The sequence below is a fragment of the Pithys albifrons genome, chromosome 6, assembly GCF_047495875.1.
Source record: "Pithys albifrons albifrons isolate INPA30051 chromosome 6, PitAlb_v1, whole genome shotgun sequence".
NCBI lineage: Eukaryota > Metazoa > Chordata > Aves > Passeriformes > Thamnophilidae > Pithys > Pithys albifrons.
The window spans coordinates 41287779-41307322 of record NC_092463.1 but is presented as its reverse complement, the minus strand read 5'-3'; the positions used below and the strand labels follow the sequence as shown (position 1 = coordinate 41307322).

Here is a 19544-nt window from a genome sequence, read left to right as displayed (position 1 = left end):
CATTTACAAAAGCTTTGCCTGCTTGCCCTATTATTACCATTTTCCCCACACCCATCCTGGAGCTAAGATACTGCTGTCCCACTGTTTAAGCTCCACAGTTGCTTCAGTACAGTCTGCCAGTGAGTGCTCAGGTTGACTTATGCCTGCAGGGACTGCTAGCAGAAGCAGTGTATACAAAACACTGGCCACAGGGCATGCCTGCATTCCATTCAATTTGCAAACCACAAAGCAAATCCAGTGTTTTACAACTCAAAGCACCAGGTACACATCTAGTAGTTGGATTATCAGGATAGTCAATGAGCATTCCCTCACCTCCTGGTTTTCATCTAGGCTGAAAACATCATTCATGAGATCACAACAGGCAAGAATCTCATTATCAACTTTTATTATTATAAATACAATGCTAGAACAGAAAGAATGGTCCTGTGCATCCACTCCATTCTGCTGCTATTTTGCATCTTCTTTCTTGGCTCCTGCTTCTATTTTCAGAGGTTCTGGAGCTGCACGATAGGCAGGAAATGCCTCCCACGGACTATTCAGATCAAACTTGCGAAATTCCTGAGCTAGCTCCACAGGCTCTGCCACTACCCTTTTCACTTCATCATCATACCGAACCTAGAACAGTGCAAAGGATACAGGTCAGTCATTTTCACCGAGTCCCAACAGCATTTCTGCTATTAGCACCTGCTATGACCCAGACCAGCTCTGATGCAGACAATCCTACCTCTTTTGCCATGGATAGCCCATAGGCATTTGTCACAACTTCAGTTGTCCTCATTGCTAAACAAGAGTGCTCCACTTGCTATCAAGATATCTGGACTCTCCAGGAAATCCCTCCTCTTTGCTACCATGCACCTCAGGTGTCACGACTAACCACCCTGAAACAGGAATGCTCAGTCTAAGAGTCCACATGAAGTTCATGTGGAATCATACTTTTAGTTGTCATATCACAAAGGAATTTCTTCTGTGTCACTGAAATGAGGTGGTCCATCCTGGCACTGGAAAAGCTGGGGACTACACTCATGAACCTTTATAATATGGCATTAGTTTAATTTTAGTTGTTCTAATTTTTAGCACAACACTTAACATGGAAAAAAAAAAGACAAACAGGAGGAAATGCAGGTGAGCACCAGACTCTTCTGATTGGCTTGCTATGTCCTCACTGTGCCAGTCCAGATCTTCAAACCCCAGTTCAGGAGATGCTGTCTGGTCCTTACTTCTGCAAGTCTGCTGCTTGCAGAACCCCACCATTCCCTCCTAAGACTCAACTGAGTCTTAAAACTGCACAAAATATTGTCTGTTTCTGTAAGGAACTAGACATATGCCAAACACATTCATTTCACATGTGGTTTGGCATATAGAGGTAAATGATAAATGGCAAGAGTCAGTTTAACTGCAGTTTTATAATCTAGGCCTATAAAAACTCAACAAAGTGAAGTTCTAACTGAATTAAAAATGGTTCAGTCCTTTATCCCTCTAGAAATGTTCAGTTTTGAAGTGGTAACTTTAATTTTCTAGAAAGCATGCTAAAAGCATTTCAGGTACTTTCTCTGCCTGACAAATACCTTTGGTATGTGGCACATAACATTTGCTCAATGTCTTTCCCCTTAAGCTGCCTTATTACGGGTAAGACTCCATGTGATACTTCCAATTTCCATGAAGGAGATCTGTACAACTCCTCTAGAATATGTACAAGTGAAACATCCTTACTGCCTTTCAGACAAGTGACTGTAAAGCGGTCACATCTTTGTACTTAAACTCAGATATCTAAGAATATTCAAGATAGCTGACAACTTTAGACACAACTGTATCTCCTACCTCTACGTAACCAGAGAGTGGGAAGTCCTTCCGGAATGGATGGCCCTCAAACCCGTAGTCCGTGAGGATTCGCCTTAGGTCAGGGTGGTTGGCAAAGAAAACACCATACATGTCCCAAACCTAAATGAAAGGGAGCCAAGTAAGCTGAATTATATTTGAAAAAAATACGATGAAAACCCTGCATGTATTATGTCCACAAAATTTCAGTAACATTTCTGGCTTCATACAGTGCAAGCAAAAATGATGCAGGAATTTATTTAAAAGCAAATCAAACAGCCTTTTATCTTCTACTGTGAAAAGGCAGCCAGGGAAATACTTCTTTCTTCCTGAGAGGCCTGGGAAATCAGTTTAATCAGGAAAATACAGGCTCCCTTCACGGACTCTGATCCCAAGCACATCAGCACTAACCTCTCTCTCATACCAGTTTGCTGCCTTGTGCACAGACACTGCCGAGTCAACAGGCGTCAGTTCATCCGTATATGTCTTCACACGGATCCGACTGTTGAACCGCAGGGAGAGGAGATTGTATACAATCTGAAGCAGAATAAAAGGCAGCACAGGTCTCGTACAGAATTTATGCATCTCTTTGCAGTACAGCACTGGCTAAGCAAAGCCACACAAACACAAAAATTACATGAGGTTAATATGACTGATGAAGAAGAGCTGAAGTAAACAGGGAAACTAAATCTTAAAAGATAGAATACTGAAGGAACAGAAACACTTGACCATAGTCTGTCTCAAAAAAAAAAGGCTATCAATTACTATTGCAATTACTTTCAGTGGGAGAAAACAAAGAAGAAATACACTTAATTTTCAGCAAAGAAGTTGGATACCAGGGAAAATGTATAATTTTTCTGCTGATGAAGTACAAATTAAAAGGCTGCTTATAAGGACTACTATAATCTCTGAAGAGGTAATACATAATACAAGCAGACTGAAAAAAAATTATCTCAGAACTTTTAAAGAAATTTTGTAGCCTTGTTTGATATTGCCTCAGTGATTGGAAAAAGTGAATTCATTAAGGTTTATATTTCTATTATGGCAGTTAAATGCCACCCTGATGCCCAATCCCATCAGATCTCAGAAGCTGAGCAGGGTCAGGCCTGGTTAGTACTTGGAGGAGAGACCTCCTGGGAATAGGCAGGTGCTGTAGGTTCCAGTCCTGAGGACTCCACTGTCACCGTCCAAGCTCACTCGGCCAAGGAAGATGAACCTGAGGAGTTAAAGGGTGGGGCCAGTTCTGCACACGCTGTGCCTCACCTAAAAAATCCACTGCACAGGCTGGAAGGGCACACCCACGTGGGGAGAGCCCTGCCCAAATCTTCATTCGCGAAGCCGAGCCATGATGATATTCCTATTATTTCATTTCTATGACTCTAATACCTTGAGTTTTGAAAGAAAAACATTGAAGTAACAGATCCTCAACTTCTTCAGAAACTGGAGGCTTTTGAGTTAAAGAAACTCTCAGGATTTTTTCATAATCATGAGTCACGTTATTAAAACTCAAAGATATTATTTGCAAAGTAAGGAGCTGTATCTGAAAACAATAAGCCTCCAATTAGCTAATACAGAGAAGGCACACCTGCTGCACCTTGCCTTCTGAGCACCAGTTGCTAAATGATTTAATACCATAAGGTAAACCAAAGGGGAAAACAAATCAGCTACTTTTCAACATCCTTCTTACTTGCTAGAACTAAAAATCTACTAATTCACTTCTGTATAAAAGGCAGTCTGCATAGACTAGACAAGGGAAGACATACATCTCTTTGTCCATAAGGCTGCCTAAACCATAGTCAATCTCTTACAGCATGTGAGCCCTTGGTATTTCTGCCACTGTTTTTTACAGATCTTTCTAAGCGAAACTACAGTAACATCTTTGCAACAATACTGTGGACAAAGCTTTCTCAGAGTAGGTGAGAAGACAATATGTCTGTAGTTTCACCAAAGCTGGATTTTGTTCTATTTGCAGTTGCAGTTTTTCTGCAGCTGAAAAGTTATATAGTGAAATATTCAAAAGCATGAGATAAAAGTCCAGTGCCCAAAATCTTCTGAGAGCATTCTGAAAATCTGCCTCATCTCCTGTTCAGCCTTGATGTTAAGGAAATGTTTTTAAAAGAAAGGGTTTTTTTGCTTTGTTTCTAGGTTTGTGTTTTTTTAGGAGGAAACTTGTTAAGATGATTGATGAGATTTAAAAAAAAACATGTTCAGTTGTGCCAACAGCAACTGATGGGCCTGCAAGGAAGAAGGATGAGGACCAATTCACAACTGACCAGAAAGTCTAAAGACATTTTGGGAAAGCCAAAAGAAATCAAAGAAAAAAATTAAAAGAAAAATAAAAGAAAAAAGAGAGAGAATTTTAGCAGAGCCAGGAAAGGAAAGCTAGACTAAGAACTCATGCAGTATGTGTTCTACTATTGCTTCCATGGTCAACAGATTAAACAAACCCCATTGTTTCAGAGTGGGTTTTCTTTTCACTGTCAGAAACCAAAAAATGCAATCAGAGCTACAACCAGCACCCGCAGCCACCAGCACTTGTGAAACCCTCCAAGTTCTGCACCTGTGAGCAGTTCTTACCTCAAAGCGATACTGCCGAGATGGGACATCAACAGCAGTCAAGTCAGCCAAGGATTTGAACTGGGCATTGGTGTGATCACGAAGGAAGGTCAGAACTGGAACAATCCCATCTGGATGGATCAAAAGCTCCAGCTCATTGAAACAGGTCACCTGATGAAAACAGAACACTGGGTGGAAAGGGCATGAGTACAGACACCAACAGGACTGAACATTACGCAAATTCCAGCAGAACACTCAAAGACATACAGAAGACACAAAATTACATCAGATCAAGGTGTTTAATAACAGCAGTAATTTTCTTGCAATTCTGACAATTTTTCTTCTCCAGAATAACTTTTGAAAACAGCTAACAAACAAATGATGTGTTCACTGGGTCCTGCCACACAAGAAGAACAATTTCTGAACAGCACCTACCTGTACTTGCTGAATGTACTTGGGCAGAATCTCAGCCACGTACTCCCCAAAAGCACATAGCTGCTTCTGTTCTACTTCATTTTTTGGTCTGACAGTAGCTAAGGAGAAAAATAAAGTTTTCAAGATTACGGCAGGAAACACAGAAAGCTACAGAAAAAAGAGTGGCAACTCCAATCCCTGACTTAAAAATCTCTTACCAGTCTAGCTGTCTGTCACAGACCAGACTACAGCAACATACTTGTGCTACAAAGAACACGGACCTAGACACTTTGGTAAGGAATTACATTGGCTTCAGTGCTAGACTATGCATTTTTTTTGTGGACTCTCAACATAGCAGGAACAGTCCAACAAGATGGCAGCAGAAGCAAATAACAAGATGAAAAAGAAGGAGGCAGAAATGACAAAACAATCTGAACTTAGATATTGCTCATGCCATTCAACTTGGGCCTAGAAAGAATCTTGTTTTCTGGTTTTGTTGGTTCTGCCAGCATCTAAGCAACTTCACCATGATCAAAATCGAAAAACCACGTTGTTGTTTGCGTTGTTTTCACTGTTGCTATGATTACAAACTCTTAAGATTCAGGGCAATGAGGGGCTATGAAGCTGTTGTCCAGACACAACTTTGCACGGAAAGAACAGGCGGGCCCAGGAGAAAGGATGCAGACGGGAATCCCGAGCAAGCACAGTACCCCATTTTCTCCGCGAAATTCGGGTTTACGCGTGACAGACCCCAACCCGTTCCCGACACGCTCACTGAAGTGGTTCCATCGCCCAGGAGCGTCCCTGGGGCAGTCAGTGCCCTCCCACGGCCCCGGTGACTGACAGGGGCACACCCGCCCGCCCCGGGCTCCCCCCGCCAGCAGCCCGGCCCCGCACTCACGGCGAGTCTCCGCGGCGGAGCTCCCCGCCAGCCGCGCCCGCGCCGCCGCCGAGGTCGCGCCAGCTGCGGAGAGAAACGGACACGTCTCACCGACCGCCCGGCCCGGCCCGGCCCTCGGCACGGCCCCGAGCCCCCGGTGGCCTCACCTCGCAGCGCAGTCTGCGCCAGGCCCCGCGCCGCCGCCGCCAACATCGCGCCGGGACACGGACGCCAAGGGCACGAGGCGGAAGCGGAAAACACCGCCGCGCTGCCCCCGGGGCGGAAGCGCCAGAAGAGCTTCCCGGGGACGGCTCCGGCTCCGGGTCGGTGGCGGAAGCGGCGAGTACCCGGCAGCGCCTGGCGCAGGGTGAGGGGTGGGAGGAGCCCTGGGGCAGCCCGGGGCGGTGGCATGAAGGGAGGCGCCGCAGGTGGGTGCCGTGCGGCTGGGCTGGGCCCGGGGACAGCGGGCGCTGTGCAGGGGCGGGGGGCGCCGGGCGCCGGCAGCCCCTCGGGCTGAGCCAGCGCTTTGCACGGCGGCAGCATGGCCCTGGTGGGAGGCTGCGCTTCGCCGAGGATTAGCGCTCCTGCCTTCCTGCCTTCCTGCTCCCCGCCCCGGACCGTGAGGTCGGTGTCGGTCGTGCCTCTGAGTTCCCCCATCCCGGGCGCTGCCGTGGCATCCGCGACCCTGATAGAAGCAAGGAAGGAAGGAAGCTGGAGCAGAAGTCCTGAGAGGAGCGGCTGAGTGAGCTGGGGTTGCTTATCCTGGAGAGAAGGAGGCTCGGGGTGACCATATCACTCTCTACAACTACCTAAAAGGTTGTAGCCAGGTGGGGGTCGGCCTCTTTTCCCGAGTAACTAGAGGACATAGGCATAAACTGCACCAGGGGAGATTTAGCTTGGTCATTAGGAAGAATTTATTCAGAAAAAGGATTAGTAGACATTGGAATGGACTGTCCAGGGAGCTGGTGGAGTCACTATCCCTGGAGGTGTTTAAGGAAGGGCTGGACGTGGCACTTGGTGCCATGGTCTCGTTGATATGGTGGTGTTTGGTCCTAGCTTAGACTCGATGATCTCAGAGGACTTTTCCAACTTAATTGATTCTATGAAGGAGGCGTGCCAGGTGTTGGCTGCACCACTGTCACCAATTGTCTGCCTTATGGAGAGCATGGACTGTGAGATGCAGCTTTATGGGACACTTAACTGTCCTCCACACCTCTTTATTATAGCAGAGACGCCATGGATGAAACGAGGAGCTTTGTGTTACAAAGCAGGATGTGAGATCTGCAGCAGTCTTCAGCTGCTGCTGGCATTTCTTTTGTGACTTGGCACCATCCTCTGGGAATTCTGCAGGGCAGTGTGGGAAGCTGGTTCTGTCGTGCCAAGAGGGCAGAGTAGTTCATCCTTCAGTATGCTGGTGCTCTCCATAGTCTCTTCGGCATTCTGGGCTGCATCTTCTGAGCGCCTTTGACTATAAGGATAAAGAGCTTTAACTAAAGTGGAAGCAAAGTTGCAGGATAGGCTCATGTTTGGTAAAGCTGGAAAAAATAGTACCGATGTGTTCTGTGTTAATTGCAGTTCCTCAGTCTCTTACAGACTGATGTATAGATATTTTTCAGACAGATCAGAACTACTGTAAAATCACGATAAGGGCATTTTAAGATAGGCCATCACTAGAGATGGGACAGACTTGTCCAGCCTTGTCCAAGGATGTAGATACTACTTCCCGTGAACTGAATTTGAGTAAAGAACTTAGAAACCTTTCTGTATCAAGCAGAGCTATTGTAAGAAAATGCATGTTGGACAAATTAAACCATGGAAAAGTAACTATGAGTCTCCTGGTGAAGTCACATCTTCAGGAAACATTGAACTGGAAATCATGTTCAGTATTGACTGAAGAAATTCGTGATATGAGCCACCATGGCTGGTAGTTCAGTTGTAAAAATAAGGTTAAAGTGAATGAAAGTAGGCAACTATTTGTTTTTAATGCTGTCAAGAGCCCTGTTAAAAAAGAGCTCCTTCCTTTAGCAGTCCTTTGTTTCAGAAGCTTTTTTGACTGAAAAAATACCTGGAACCCTGTAAACATCTGTAGTATCTACTAAAAGGTGTTTTCTTTAAATTTTGTTGCTCTTTCTGCTTGGGAAACAATGACTTACAACATCTAACATGTTTTGTGTGCTGAAGATGACTGGCACATTAAAAAGCAGAGTATAACCATTAGTTGTCTCATTCGTTATCTCATTTGCTTAGCTTGAAGGACTAGTAGGTACGTCTGGCAGACTTCTTAGACATATTTTTGGTAAAAACAAGTTCACCTTACTTGATAACACTGTTTTGGATGTTAATTATCCTGATGATATGAGCTGCTGTCCATGCTCTTTATTATTACAATACTGTAATCCTTTTTTATATCTAGTCCAGCTATGCTGCTGCCACATTTTTTTGGCTCTACAGTTTTCCTAGGGCAGTTGCTGGACTTTCCACTTGAATAACTATTGATGCATTTCTTTGTGTCAGTGAAATGAGTGGCAAAAAGATACGCACGTCTCCCAGTTCTGCTGGGATGTGATGTTCACTGTACTGGAAGTTTGGTATACATTATAATTTTAATTATGCCAACTTCTCATTTGTTGTTTGAGATTCTGAAGCTCAAGCAGAAGTTTCTGGCTGTGCTATTTATGTTCAATCTAAAATATGCTGGACTCTTACCAATATGTTTGGGTTTTCCCTGTACTCTGAAGTGCGGCATAATCTTGTTAGTAGAGAGTTAAAGTCATATAATTATTGTGATTTTACAGATTGCTGGAGGACTGATCTGTGCAGCACCATGGACTCGTCAGAAGAGACTGGAGGCTCGTCTGCAGAGGAAAACTACTTTGTGAACTACACCTTCACTGACCGCTCTCACTCAGGCCGTGTGGCCCAGGGTATTATGAAATTATGCTTGGAGGACGAGCTCTTCGCTGATGTTACAATATCAGTGGAAGGCAAAGAATTCCAGCTGCACCGTTTGGTTCTCTCAGCTCAGAGCTGCTTTTTTCGTTCTATGTTCACTTCCAACCTAAAGGAGGCCCACAACCGGGTGATTGAGCTGCAGGATGTTAGCGAGAGTGTCTTTCAGCTCCTTGTGGACTATATTTACCATGGAACTGTAAAGCTGAGGGCAGAGGAGTTGCAGGAAACCTACGAAGTGGCAGACATGTACCAGCTGACTGCCCTTTTTGAAGAGTGCTCCCGTTTTCTGGCCCGTACAGTGCAGGTTAGAAACTGTCTGCAGGTCATGTGGTTGGCAGATCAACACAGTGACATGGAGCTCTACACAGCTGCAAAACACTGTGCAAAGTCACATTTGTCCCAACTGCAAGACACAGAGGAGTTCCTGCACCTGCCTGTCCGCCTACTGACAGACATCCTTACAGGTAAGGAGTTCTTGAAACTAGCCAAAGACTTTCAGAGAGTCTATCATGGATGAAACAAAACAGATGGAAAGATCCAAGCTTTCATAATCACAGTCTACGCAGAAACTTAGCAGCAAAGCAAAGCAAAACATTCTGGATAACTTAATCAGAAAAAAAAACCAAACTGTTAATTGATACTGGACATGAAACATCTAAGCTGTAGAAAAGGGACAAAGATGATGCTGGTAATTCCCATCAGTTCCTGAGCCAACAGGTTAGAAGTATGACAGGTTTTATAAACATAACTTCCAAAAATTTTCTGTATTTTTGTTTGCATTAAAAGTAAAACAAAGAAGCCTTACCAGAAATAAACACATTATGAGAGTCTTTTTTCCCCTTTAGTTCATAATCATTTAACATAGTAATGCAATAACTCAACGTTTGTAAGAAGGCTTGAGCAGAACACATATCCTTAGACTATGTTGGTGTTATTTACAATTGTATATAATTGTTAGGATTATTTAGGCTGTGCACTCAGCTGTCTGAAATAGAGGCATTGAAATGTGTTAGGTAAGAGAGAAATTACCCTTCTTATAAAGGTAATAACCTTCCACAGTAATGGATGCAATGTCTCAGTGTTGTTAAGGATGTGTCAACACATAAACAAGTGTTTATTAGTCCAGCTGCCACCAATCTGTAAAGGTCATCTGCTGCCCTCCTAGGTACAGCCAGTACTTGGATACCCCTCCAGGATGCTGCAGTCACAATTCCATTTTTATGCATTTATGTATCACTGCTAGAGGAAGCAGGAGTGTAGAAGTGGCTCATACTTCATATGTGCCCCTTCCTTGCTTTAATTACTCTTTGTAAATGAGTAAATAATTTTACTTTGTGTGTCATGTGTTTTGTGTGCTGTTACAACAACAAACCTACCATGACAGGCTTCTTTGGAATACTGGCAAATCTGTTCATAAGACTTATAATAGGTTTTGGACTTGATGCTATGCATATGAGAGTCTTTGCAGATACTGTATTATATTGTCTATTGCATTTAAAGAAATTTTCAATAAAAAAGTTACTGACTATATGCACTGATAGCTCAAAAATGTAATAAAATTTCAGTAATTTTGATAACTATCTGCTAAAATTTTTAAAGTAAGTCATGAGTTTATTAAAAAGATCCCTCTAAAATCATGACATAAAACTCTAGAGGTCAATCACCTTTAAGTTTCTAGGGATTCCACATAGTAATCATAGTTTAAGGACTATGGACTTCAGTGTTTGTGGTCCTAAATTAAAATATTGCTCAATAAAACTTTTTTCCATGCATAATCTATTTCCGTGTATAGAATCACATTACTCAATATTTATGCTCCAACTTAGCTCATAAAATGGATTAAAATCTGAAATACACTCCTTCTGCTGGTAGGGAAGGTCCTTTTATTTTGTATTTCCTGCATCTTTGTTTAGTTAAAGAAGAATTAAATAGAGAAAGAATTAAATAGAAGAAGCTATTGGTAGAAAGGATTGAAATTTATTTAATAAAATAGTAACTTTAAAATAGTAACTTATTAACTTTACCTTTTGTTGCACTCCAGGATCAATTTCAAAATCCGTTTTTTCCAATTAAGCACTACATGTGATGGTTAGCTTATGGAAATCCCTTTTACTAATAAATGGGAAATACTTAAAATTTCAATGTGATGATGATGATGATGATGATGATGATGATGATGATGATGATGATGGTGATGGAATAGTATGTCGCTTAACCAAAATTTCCAGTTATGTCTTAAGATAGATTGAAATCTGATGCAGTTTGTTGAGTGTTTCCATGTCACATGGCTAAGAAAAGCTTTAGTAGCTCATTGGGGATTTCCAAATGTTAAGAGGATAGCAGCAACACCAGATGTTCAGTCATGAGGGTCAGCTGTCTGACAGAGCTCAGAAACATTCTGCAGATGACTTTTGCTGGATGGGTTTCTAGGACCAGCCAGAAAGAAAGGCAGGTGCTGAGATTCTGAATAAGAGAATCTTTTTGCCTTAATGATTATATAAAAAAATATTTGTCATGTGAGTTCTCTTTCCTGCCTTCTTTCTCTTGGAGATAGGTTCCTTTGTTGAAACTCATCCAAAGTCCTTAAGATCTGGCAGCTCTGTCTTGTGAACTTGACCCAAACTGATTTTATGTAGTTGTCTGGCTGGTGGTGCTGACCATGTCTGCCAAAACCTATAAATATCTGTGTCTATTCTTCCACTCTAGAAAGTAGGGTTTGTGGTGGGAGTAGGGGAAGGCAGTCGCAGGAAAAGGATGTTCCTGAGTACACACACATTTGTGTAGGTATCATAAGTGCTTTTCTGTCCCTGTACTGTAGATGGCGTTCCATGTTCTCAAAATCCAACAGTTGCTATAGAAACCTGGATCAACTTCAACAAGGAGGAGCGAGCCGGCTTTTCAGAGACTCTTCGATCGAGTCTTAAGGTATTAAAAAGACCTTCTGTTCTGGGGTTAGTGTAGTACTTGCTGGTTTCACACTTCCCAGGGCAGGGTATTCTGCTCACAGGTGTGACTTTAAAGTTGCAAAACATAAATGCCATTGAAATTCATGGTGCTTGTGAGAGGAATACTTTAATTGTCATAAATAGTAACCTCACTGACAGCTTATTTTAATTAACCTAAGGCTGATTTCACTGGTGATAGGAACAATGCCACAAATACCTTATTTCACCTGATTCTCAATTACCGAAGAGACCATTCAGAAATCTGTTTGCCATTCCCCTTGTAATAACTGCACTCCATCAGTGATGTAACTGGCCCTTACCTAAACCATAAACACTTGGATTCTAGTGACATCTGTGGCTATTTTGCTGTGTCAGATGTGACTGGTATCTTGAAAAGGCCTTGAGGCTCTGAGACATGAATGCCATAGGGTGGCAGGACTTGGGAAGCAGGTTTTACACCCCAGACCCACAGGTGGGTCCTAAGCTGAAAAATCCAATGATGTTTGTGTAAACAGATCTACTTCTGCTGACACACTTCTCCTTTCTCTCAGGTGATTGGAGAAAATGTTCACATCTACCTGATTGGAAAGGAGTCATCACGTACACATTCACTTGCTGTCTCTCTGCATTGTGCTGATGATGACTCCATAAGTGTGAGTGGCCAGAACAGTTTGTGTCACCAGATCACCGCAGCCTGCAAGCATGGTAGTGACCTATACGTTGTTGGTGGCTCCATTCCACGACGCATGTGGAAATGCAACAACGCGACTATAGACTGGGAATGGTGTGCCCCTCTGCCCCGTGACCGGCTCCAACACACCCTTGTCTCCGTGCCAAGCAAGGATGCAATATATTCTCTGGGGGGGAAAACTCTACAGGACACTCTCTCTAATGCTGTCATATATTACAGAGTACGAGACAATGTCTGGACAGAGACCAGCCAGTTGGAAGTGGCAGTCTCTGGAGCTGCAGGTGTAAACCTTAACGGTGTCATTTACCTGCTGGGTGGTGAGGAAAATGACTTAGACTTCTTCACCAAGCCCTCTCGGCTAATTCAGTGCTACGATACCAACTCAGAGAAATGCCACGTGAAGCCATATGTACTGCCTTTTGCAGGGCGCATGCATGCTGCTGTGCACAAGGATGTGGTGTTCATTGTTGCTGAGGGGGATTCCCTGCTATGCTATAATCCCCTACTGGATAGCTTCACTCGGCTATGCCTCCCAGATGCCTGGAGCTCAGTACCATCCCTCTGGAAAATTGCCAGCTGCAATGGCAGCATCTATGTCTTTCGTGACCGCTATAAAAAGGGTGATGCAAATACTTTTAAACTTAACCCAGCCACCTCTGTTGTAACAGTCACGAGTGGCATCAAAGTGCTGCTCACTAACCTGCAGTTTGTCCTGGCCTAAGCAGGAACCAGGCCGTGATAGAAAGGGCAGCAACAGTGTCCTGCTGTACAGCTCGGAGACACCTACCACCCTCAGCACCAGTCCCAATTATCACAAGCTCACAACATCCAGTAAAGGCCCCATTCTCTGTACCTGTGCAAAGGAAGTAGTCTTTCTGATTGTGGGCCTTTTCTTTTACATAGCACTATTGAACATTATTGAATTCCTGTATCTTAGATTTCAGTTGGACTAAATGCCATTACTTTGATTCCCTGATGATAAACTGCTTGTTTGAGGCCCAAACTTCAGCAAATGGCTATTTTAGCCTGGAACGAAACCACCAATAACAAATCCTATGGCATATGGACGACATCTTCCTTGGCTCAGGCTTCTAGTTTTAACTGCCTAGGAGACCATGTGCTGCTGCCATTTTGTCAGTCACAGAGTTAGATGTGCACTGTGTCCCCCAAGGATGTCCCCAATTAAACATTCCTATGTCCTACGGCAGAAGGAGGGCCTGGCAGAAAGATTCCAGAGCTGACCCCAGGACCTTTTAAGTAGGTTGCATTCAGCACTTCTCCAAGTGGATACTTGCTTACTCTTCTGTTATCACCTAGCATAAGGAAGGAGATCATTTTTAGAGCATTAACTTCCTTTACTGTACAGGGAATCCCCACCTGTAATCATAACATAGTATTGGTGAAAGAATTATGATCACTTCCTCCTACCCCTCTGCTGGCACTGTAACCCTTTGGGTAAGAATCTGAATAAAGTCTCTGCTGAGACAAAGTATTTTTAACCTTTGTTTCAAACATAAATATTTTAACTTTCTGTGGATTTCAGTTCAGCTGAGCACTGATGTGTAGAAAAGAACTATGGGGCTCAAAGAGAACTAAGATATTAGCCATAAGAAAACTTTAATGAAAGAGCCCCATTTCCCCTTTACTGTCATTTATGGGAAAGCTTCTTTATTGATGGTCAAGAACAACGCTTAAGCCTTCATTAGATCATAAAAACTTTTTTTAAAGCAGCTGAGATGGGGATTTTGATAGTTCTTACTGACATGCAGCTGTCCCAGCGATCATGTTCCTGTGGAACTTCTCCAGGACCTGGACTTGCTTGTTTCGTATGAGGATGTGGGGACGAATCTTGGAAATGGTCTGAATTGCTTCCTGAGGGGTCCAGTGATGCAGCTGAAAAGGAAGAAACCCAGCAAGTGAAAATCCATTCCTTCCTTGCACCACTAAATGGAGCCTTCCTGGAGGCTACAGGCAACATTAGAGATGCTAGAAAACTTGGTGTTTTGCCCCCTCTGTTTAGTTCATGTTCCTCTTAGAGAGGCCTGAATGTCATGCAGTGATTTATGAGATGAGTCCCTCAGTTAAAGAGAGGTGGTTGCTGCCAGGCCCCTCCACTTTCTGTCTTGCTCACTCTTCCTTCATTTTGTGAGTAGTTCCCCACCAGATCAGAGCAAAAGTGAAGCTTGCATTTTTAAATTTTGAAAAAACTTTACTGGTACTCATGTCACACTTCAGCACTTAGTGAGAAAATTTTCCCTTCAGCACTAACGGAAAATTTTCCAGAGAGCACTTAATAACACCAACAGAAGAATCCACAGGTAGGATTTTGTTCTTAGTGCTGGCTTACCCAGTTGGGTCAGTAGCAGAACTCAGAAAACCAAGGTCAGTTCTCTTGATCCTGGCTTGTAGTTATTGAAAAGGCTCACCATTTCAGTGAACCAAGGAGAAAATGTGAACAAGAAAAATGGATGTTTATCTGCTCGGTGAACCTACCCTCACAAGTGACTAGTTATTCCCACCTCAATCTGCTCCTCCATATTAAGGATTAAGAACAGCAGACTCATGCAAAATTTGAACTTGCATTCAAAAAAGCAAGGGAAGTTTGACGTGTCTTAAAATAGGTGTTGTAACTCTGTAAAATCCTGGAATATTATTGACCCTGTACATGCTCAGGTTTCTTGTGCGAGAGCAGACAATAAAGGGTGAGTGGATTTGCCCAAACAGTATGAAAATAAACCCCGTTTAGCACAAACTCCTTCTTACTTGAATTAAATATGCTGCAACCATGGTGGCACTGCGGGAGCGTCCTGCCTTGCAGTGCACATAGACAGTGTTACCGCAGGCTCGGTGTTTCAGGATGAAGTCAACGCCCTTGTGGAGGTTTTCCAAGGTGGGGACTCCAGTTAGATCCACAGTGCTGAGGCACAGTTGCTCCACTCCCATTGCCTTCCATTCCTGAAACGGACATAGTAGATTTGGGCAGTTAATTTTGTTTGGGTTTTTTTCCTGATAGAACTCCAAACAGTTGAGGAATTCAGCACGGCTGTAAACAGAGTTTGAATGTCAATCCTTTAAATCAGATGCATGAAAACTTTAGTTTTGACCAGCCGAAAGGAGTAAAGGAAGCTGAAAAGATGTGGTTCAGCTAAAAGAAAAGAGGGGAGTTGGGATCTCTTTCCAAAACAAAAGGCATTCCTGCATAGTGTTGATGGATTCAATGCTCCCCGTCCCTCCCCGCCACTGCAACTGCATTCTCACGCTTTACTGGTTTGTCGGCTTGGGTGGAAGAAGTCACGTCTTTGCTGTCACTGGGCTTGGCGGTCGCCGCCGGGATCGCGGCAGGAGGCGGCTGAAGCCTTGCGCGAGCCGGGACCGGCCAGTGTGGAGGGGCACGGGCAATGCCCGGGCTCACCTGCGGAGAGCAGCAGAAGAAGCGCGTCTCGTAGTTCTCGGTGAGGGTGACCACGGCGCGCACGTTCTCCTCCGCCACCATCTATGGACACAGGCACAGGCACAGTCACGGTCAAGCACCTTCGGCCCTGCAGGCCCGGCCAGGCCCGGCCGCCTTACCCTGCGGCAGCGCCCTCGCAATGGCAGCGCCCCGAGCAGCACGGCCTCGTCGATGCGGTGGAACCATGGCCGACGAGACCCGGGCAGGCGCGCCCGCGCCGCCGTGTAGAGCAACGAGGGGTAGAAGAGCAGGCGCGCCGCGCCGGCCCCCAGCGCCTCCGTCACCCCCATGTGCGGCGGGGCCGCGCCGGGCCGGGCCGGGCCGAGCGCCGCACAGCGCCACGGGCGCGCGCACCGAGAGAGGGCAGCGGAGGCGCGCGCGCCGGGGCGGGGGCGGGGCGCGGGGAGGGCGCGAGCGCCACCCCGGCCCCCCCATCTCGCGCCCGCCGTGGTTTCTCCCGGAAGCGCCGCCATCTTGCGGAGCCGGCCTGAGGCGGCGCGGGGAGCGGAGCGGGCGCGGGCGGATCCCGGGGCAGGTGAGGGCGGCGCCGCCGGGAGGAGCTCGGGCCGGGCACGGCAGGAACGGCGCGGGACCGAGCCAAGCCGGCGGGAAGTGCGGTCCGCTTCGCGCAGGTAACGGCTCCTTTCCCCTTCTCCTCCCGTCCCCCGGGGCTCCCGCCGCGAGGCCGCTCGTGCCGGGCCGCGGCCGCCGCCCCGTGTGCGCCATCCCAAGGCGGGGCCGCCCCGCTGCGGGGCCCGGGGCCGGAGGCTCTGGGTGCGACCCGAGCGCTGACAGCCCGCGGGCGGCGGAGGGGGCGCTGCGGGACGAGCACGGCCCGCGGCGGCGGCGCCATCGGAGCCGGAGGCGCTGCGACGGGGCCGGGCGGACCCCGGAGCGGTTCCCCCGGGCTCGGCCGCCCTGGGTGCTGCTTATCGTAGAAACTCAGGGTGCGGTTTCGTGTTGTCGGCGCGGTGGAGTCTTTGCTCTGAGCGGTGAAACGTGAGCTGGTGCGCCCGAGGGTGGAGGTGAGTCGGGTGTGCGAGGAGCGCGAGCAGCGAAATCGGAGTTCAGCGCAGCGTGAGGAATTAGCGTCTCAAGTGTGAGAAGGCGTGACAGACACTGCTGGAATGAAGTAGGAAGAGGAATATAAAAACGAGGGGAGACGGAGCATAAAAATAGATGATAAACGGATGAAGAAGTAGTAAAGGTTGATAACAGCATGCGATTCTTATAGCACTGTTTATGAGTAGGAATTTGAGGGGCAACGTTCTAATGAAGTGTGTAACCTTCACGCCTGAGGAATTGGGACCAATTTTCACCTTTTAAGGCACAGGCGTTCTCTTCTGCCAGAAGTTGTCGGGGAACATTTTTCGAATGTTGCGGCATTCTTGTGTGTACTGCCTGAGTGTGGTCGTTGGGTGTGTTTCACCAGGACTTGGCTTGATTTAGAAAAGTATTTGGTGGGGATTTATATCTTGAAGTGTGCTTTGCTTATTGCTCACACGAGCTTGGACTTTGTGAGTGTGTTGAATTTCTGCTTTTATTTTATTTTTTGTGTATATCTGTCATTCCAGTCCTACTTTTTGTACCAGGGACTACAAAAATTGATACATTATCTCCTGGTCTCTTTTGCTCTCTTCTCTGTTGTTTTCCTGTAGGTTAGTTGATCAGATAGATTTTACTGCACTGACCTGGCATTGCGTAGCCATAATAAACCCATCACGTTTTTGTTCTTTTTTCCATTCCCCTCAGCTATGTTTTTGGGAGCTGTGTATAATGGGAGATACTCTGTCTTCCTCAAGTTGTGTCTGGATCCAAATATTTAAGAAGCAGCGTTGCTGGAAGCAGTTCTGCTGCAGCGGGTGTTTAGAATGAATACACGTGTCTTTAGACTGAGATAGGAAATGTTCGGTGGGTACAGATTGCAGCCGGCAGCTTAGTATGTTCCGTGGCATTCCTGCTCGTGACGAGGCCCCAGGGCAGAAACGTGATTGTTACATCTGCTTAGGGACATGGGTGCAGATATATACAGCAGTACAATTCCCAGATAGGGATTTTAAAACACAGTGATGTAAAGCACAGGTTTTTTTAAGGTGCTTATGGTTCTCTTTCAGCTTGTGCTCACATTCAGAGTTATTGCTGGTGCTTATTCTGGGAAAGTGTTTGCTGTTTTGTGGAGTGTGTTCACCCTTTCTGAATGATGACTCTTGGAGGGTCTGTTTTTCCTCTCTCTATCAAAGTCTCCAGTGTTACATTACTGAAAAATCAGTGCCAGATCCTGCCTGCCCAGTTACATGCTGTTTTGGTTTTTTGTTTTGTTTCGTGTTTGGTTTTTTTTTTTGGTGGGGGGAGTATGTGAATCAGAACAGATGATGCAGGCCTGGGAGATTCTGTTGGCATGCAAAAGAAAGTAGGAACACATCATCTGTAGAAAAGTAGATGATTGAAAAGCGATTGTCCTAAAATCATGAACGTTAAAACATGATACTTTTTGCGTTAGGTAGTTTTGTTTTGAAAGTAGATGGTTGTGAGAATTTACCCATCTTTCACAATGGGAGATGGAGTAAAGAACTCCCTGGTGTTACTGAGTATCACTGTGTCCACGTTTTTGCTAGTCCTTCAAAATGCACTTGTAAGATTTTCTTTACATGCTGAGGGCAAGGTGTCTTTGACATTTATTTCTTCTGCTATGAGTAGGGATTCTGAAAACCTGCTCCCTGGCACTCTTTCTCTAAACAGGAAAGCAAGAAAGGTGGCAATAATTGTCTTTCTCATTAATAATAAATCCATAACTTGCAAGTGACATTTACATAACTGAAGAATCATTAGTTGAAGCAAAGTACAGTGCTTTGGAATAAGTATCAATATAAGAGAAATATTTATAATATTGTGTAAATTTTCTTCTGAAATTATTTCTAACAATATGCTGACTTAGTTGAGTTTCATAAATGGTAGAGGTTTATGTGGTTCTTAAAATATTTAGATTCATACTGAGTTCAGTAATATTCTTCCTGTAATCTGGTGTCTGAACTTAGTAAGAAACTTTGTTGAGCAGGTTGCTCCTTAACTATTCCTTGAATATTTTTCTGAAATGTGTCGAAGGACTATCAGAGTCGTCTGCACAAGTCTGTTCAGAGTGCCCACTCTAATTTTTTCTTTAGTGTCTTTTTTTTTTAGACTAGGTGGGAAGTGATACAAATTCTCATAGTTTTTGAAATGTCTCTTACTCTGGGATTTAAGAACCCATTGTTCAGGCTGTTGAACTGGAGACTGTTTTTCAGCAGTATGTCCAAGAAACAGTCCAGTTTTCCAAGTCATGATGTGAGTTTGGTTACTGAAGCAGCAGCAATAGTCCAGCAGACTCAGATCTATGTTTCTTCATTCTTATTTTTCAGTCTTGCCACAAATGTCTTAAATGTTTTGTTTCAACCTGGGCATGTTCAGTATTGCTTCTTGTCCTTCAAGAAGCAGAGTTGTTCACTGCCCTGGCAACTGCCTTCTGGCAAGCAAGTATCAGTTTTATCCATTGATCAGGTATTTGGCAGGAAGGAGAGAAAAAGTGTAAATCAAAGCAGACTAAAGTACTTCAGGGTTTATTAGAATGGGAGTTGTAAATTGAGCGGAGTTATCCAGGGCCTCTAATGGGTATTTCTCTTGCAGTATCACAGCACAGAATCTTGGGTTGTGATCCTGTTACAAGACTTCTTGGCAGGAGAGAGATTATCTTGACTGAAAAATAGTAACCTGTAGGTTTATTGCCCTTTCTCCAGTCATTAAAGATGCTTGTGTTAAATGAAAAAATGTGAGATACCATTTTTTTGCTGTTGCTGTCTATACCTA

At 44.9% G+C, this 19544-nt stretch overlaps 4 protein-coding genes across 19 annotated transcripts in view; 2 read left to right on the top strand and 2 right to left on the bottom strand.

Moving 5' to 3' along the window:
* Positions 1-368: 368 nt before the first annotated feature.
* Positions 369-5990, bottom strand: NDUFS3 (NADH:ubiquinone oxidoreductase core subunit S3). Its single transcript, XM_071558592.1, has 7 exons — positions 5833-5990; positions 5687-5749; positions 4807-4904; positions 4393-4542; positions 2227-2352; positions 1819-1938; positions 369-615 (listed from the first exon to the last, which is right to left on the bottom strand). The coding sequence occupies exons 1-7, from the start codon at positions 5876-5878 to the stop codon at positions 448-450; spliced, it is 771 nt and encodes a 256-aa protein (XP_071414693.1). The 5' UTR covers positions 5879-5990; the 3' UTR covers positions 369-447.
* Positions 5974-14990, top strand: KBTBD4 (kelch repeat and BTB domain containing 4). Of its 4 annotated transcripts, none has more exons than XM_071558591.1 (4): positions 5974-6032; positions 8461-9081; positions 11436-11542; positions 12114-14990. In XM_071558591.1, the coding sequence occupies exons 2-4, from the start codon at positions 8490-8492 to the stop codon at positions 12972-12974; spliced, it is 1560 nt and encodes a 519-aa protein (XP_071414692.1). In that variant the 5' UTR covers positions 5974-6032; positions 8461-8489; the 3' UTR covers positions 12975-14990. The 4 variants fall into 4 exon arrangements, with proteins under 4 accessions (XP_071414692.1, XP_071414689.1, XP_071414690.1 ...); XM_071558588.1 differs by having other exon boundaries at positions 6011-6093; XM_071558589.1 differs by lacking the exon at positions 5974-6032 and adding an exon at positions 6041-6481.
* On the bottom strand, positions 13852-16088 carry PTPMT1 (protein tyrosine phosphatase mitochondrial 1). Its single transcript, XM_071558593.1, has 4 exons — positions 15824-16088; positions 15666-15746; positions 15017-15208; positions 13852-14146 (listed from the first exon to the last, which is right to left on the bottom strand). Exons 1-4 carry the CDS (start codon positions 15992-15994, stop codon positions 14009-14011), a joined length of 582 nt encoding a protein of 193 aa, XP_071414694.1. The 5' UTR covers positions 15995-16088; the 3' UTR covers positions 13852-14008.
* Positions 16089-16174: 86 nt separating this feature from the next.
* The window catches only part of CELF1 (CUGBP Elav-like family member 1), a 62807-nt gene continuing 59437 nt past the window's right edge, over positions 16175-19544 (top strand). For 7 of the 13 annotated variants that reach the window (XM_071558580.1, XM_071558579.1, XM_071558576.1 and 4 more), the window contains exon 1: positions 16296-16336. The gene's annotated coding sequence lies outside the window, so the exon portion shown is untranslated. Of the gene's footprint in view, positions 16337-19544 lie in introns of all 13 variants that reach the window. The other 6 variants (XM_071558587.1, XM_071558585.1, XM_071558584.1 and 3 more) reach the window with 2 other exon arrangements.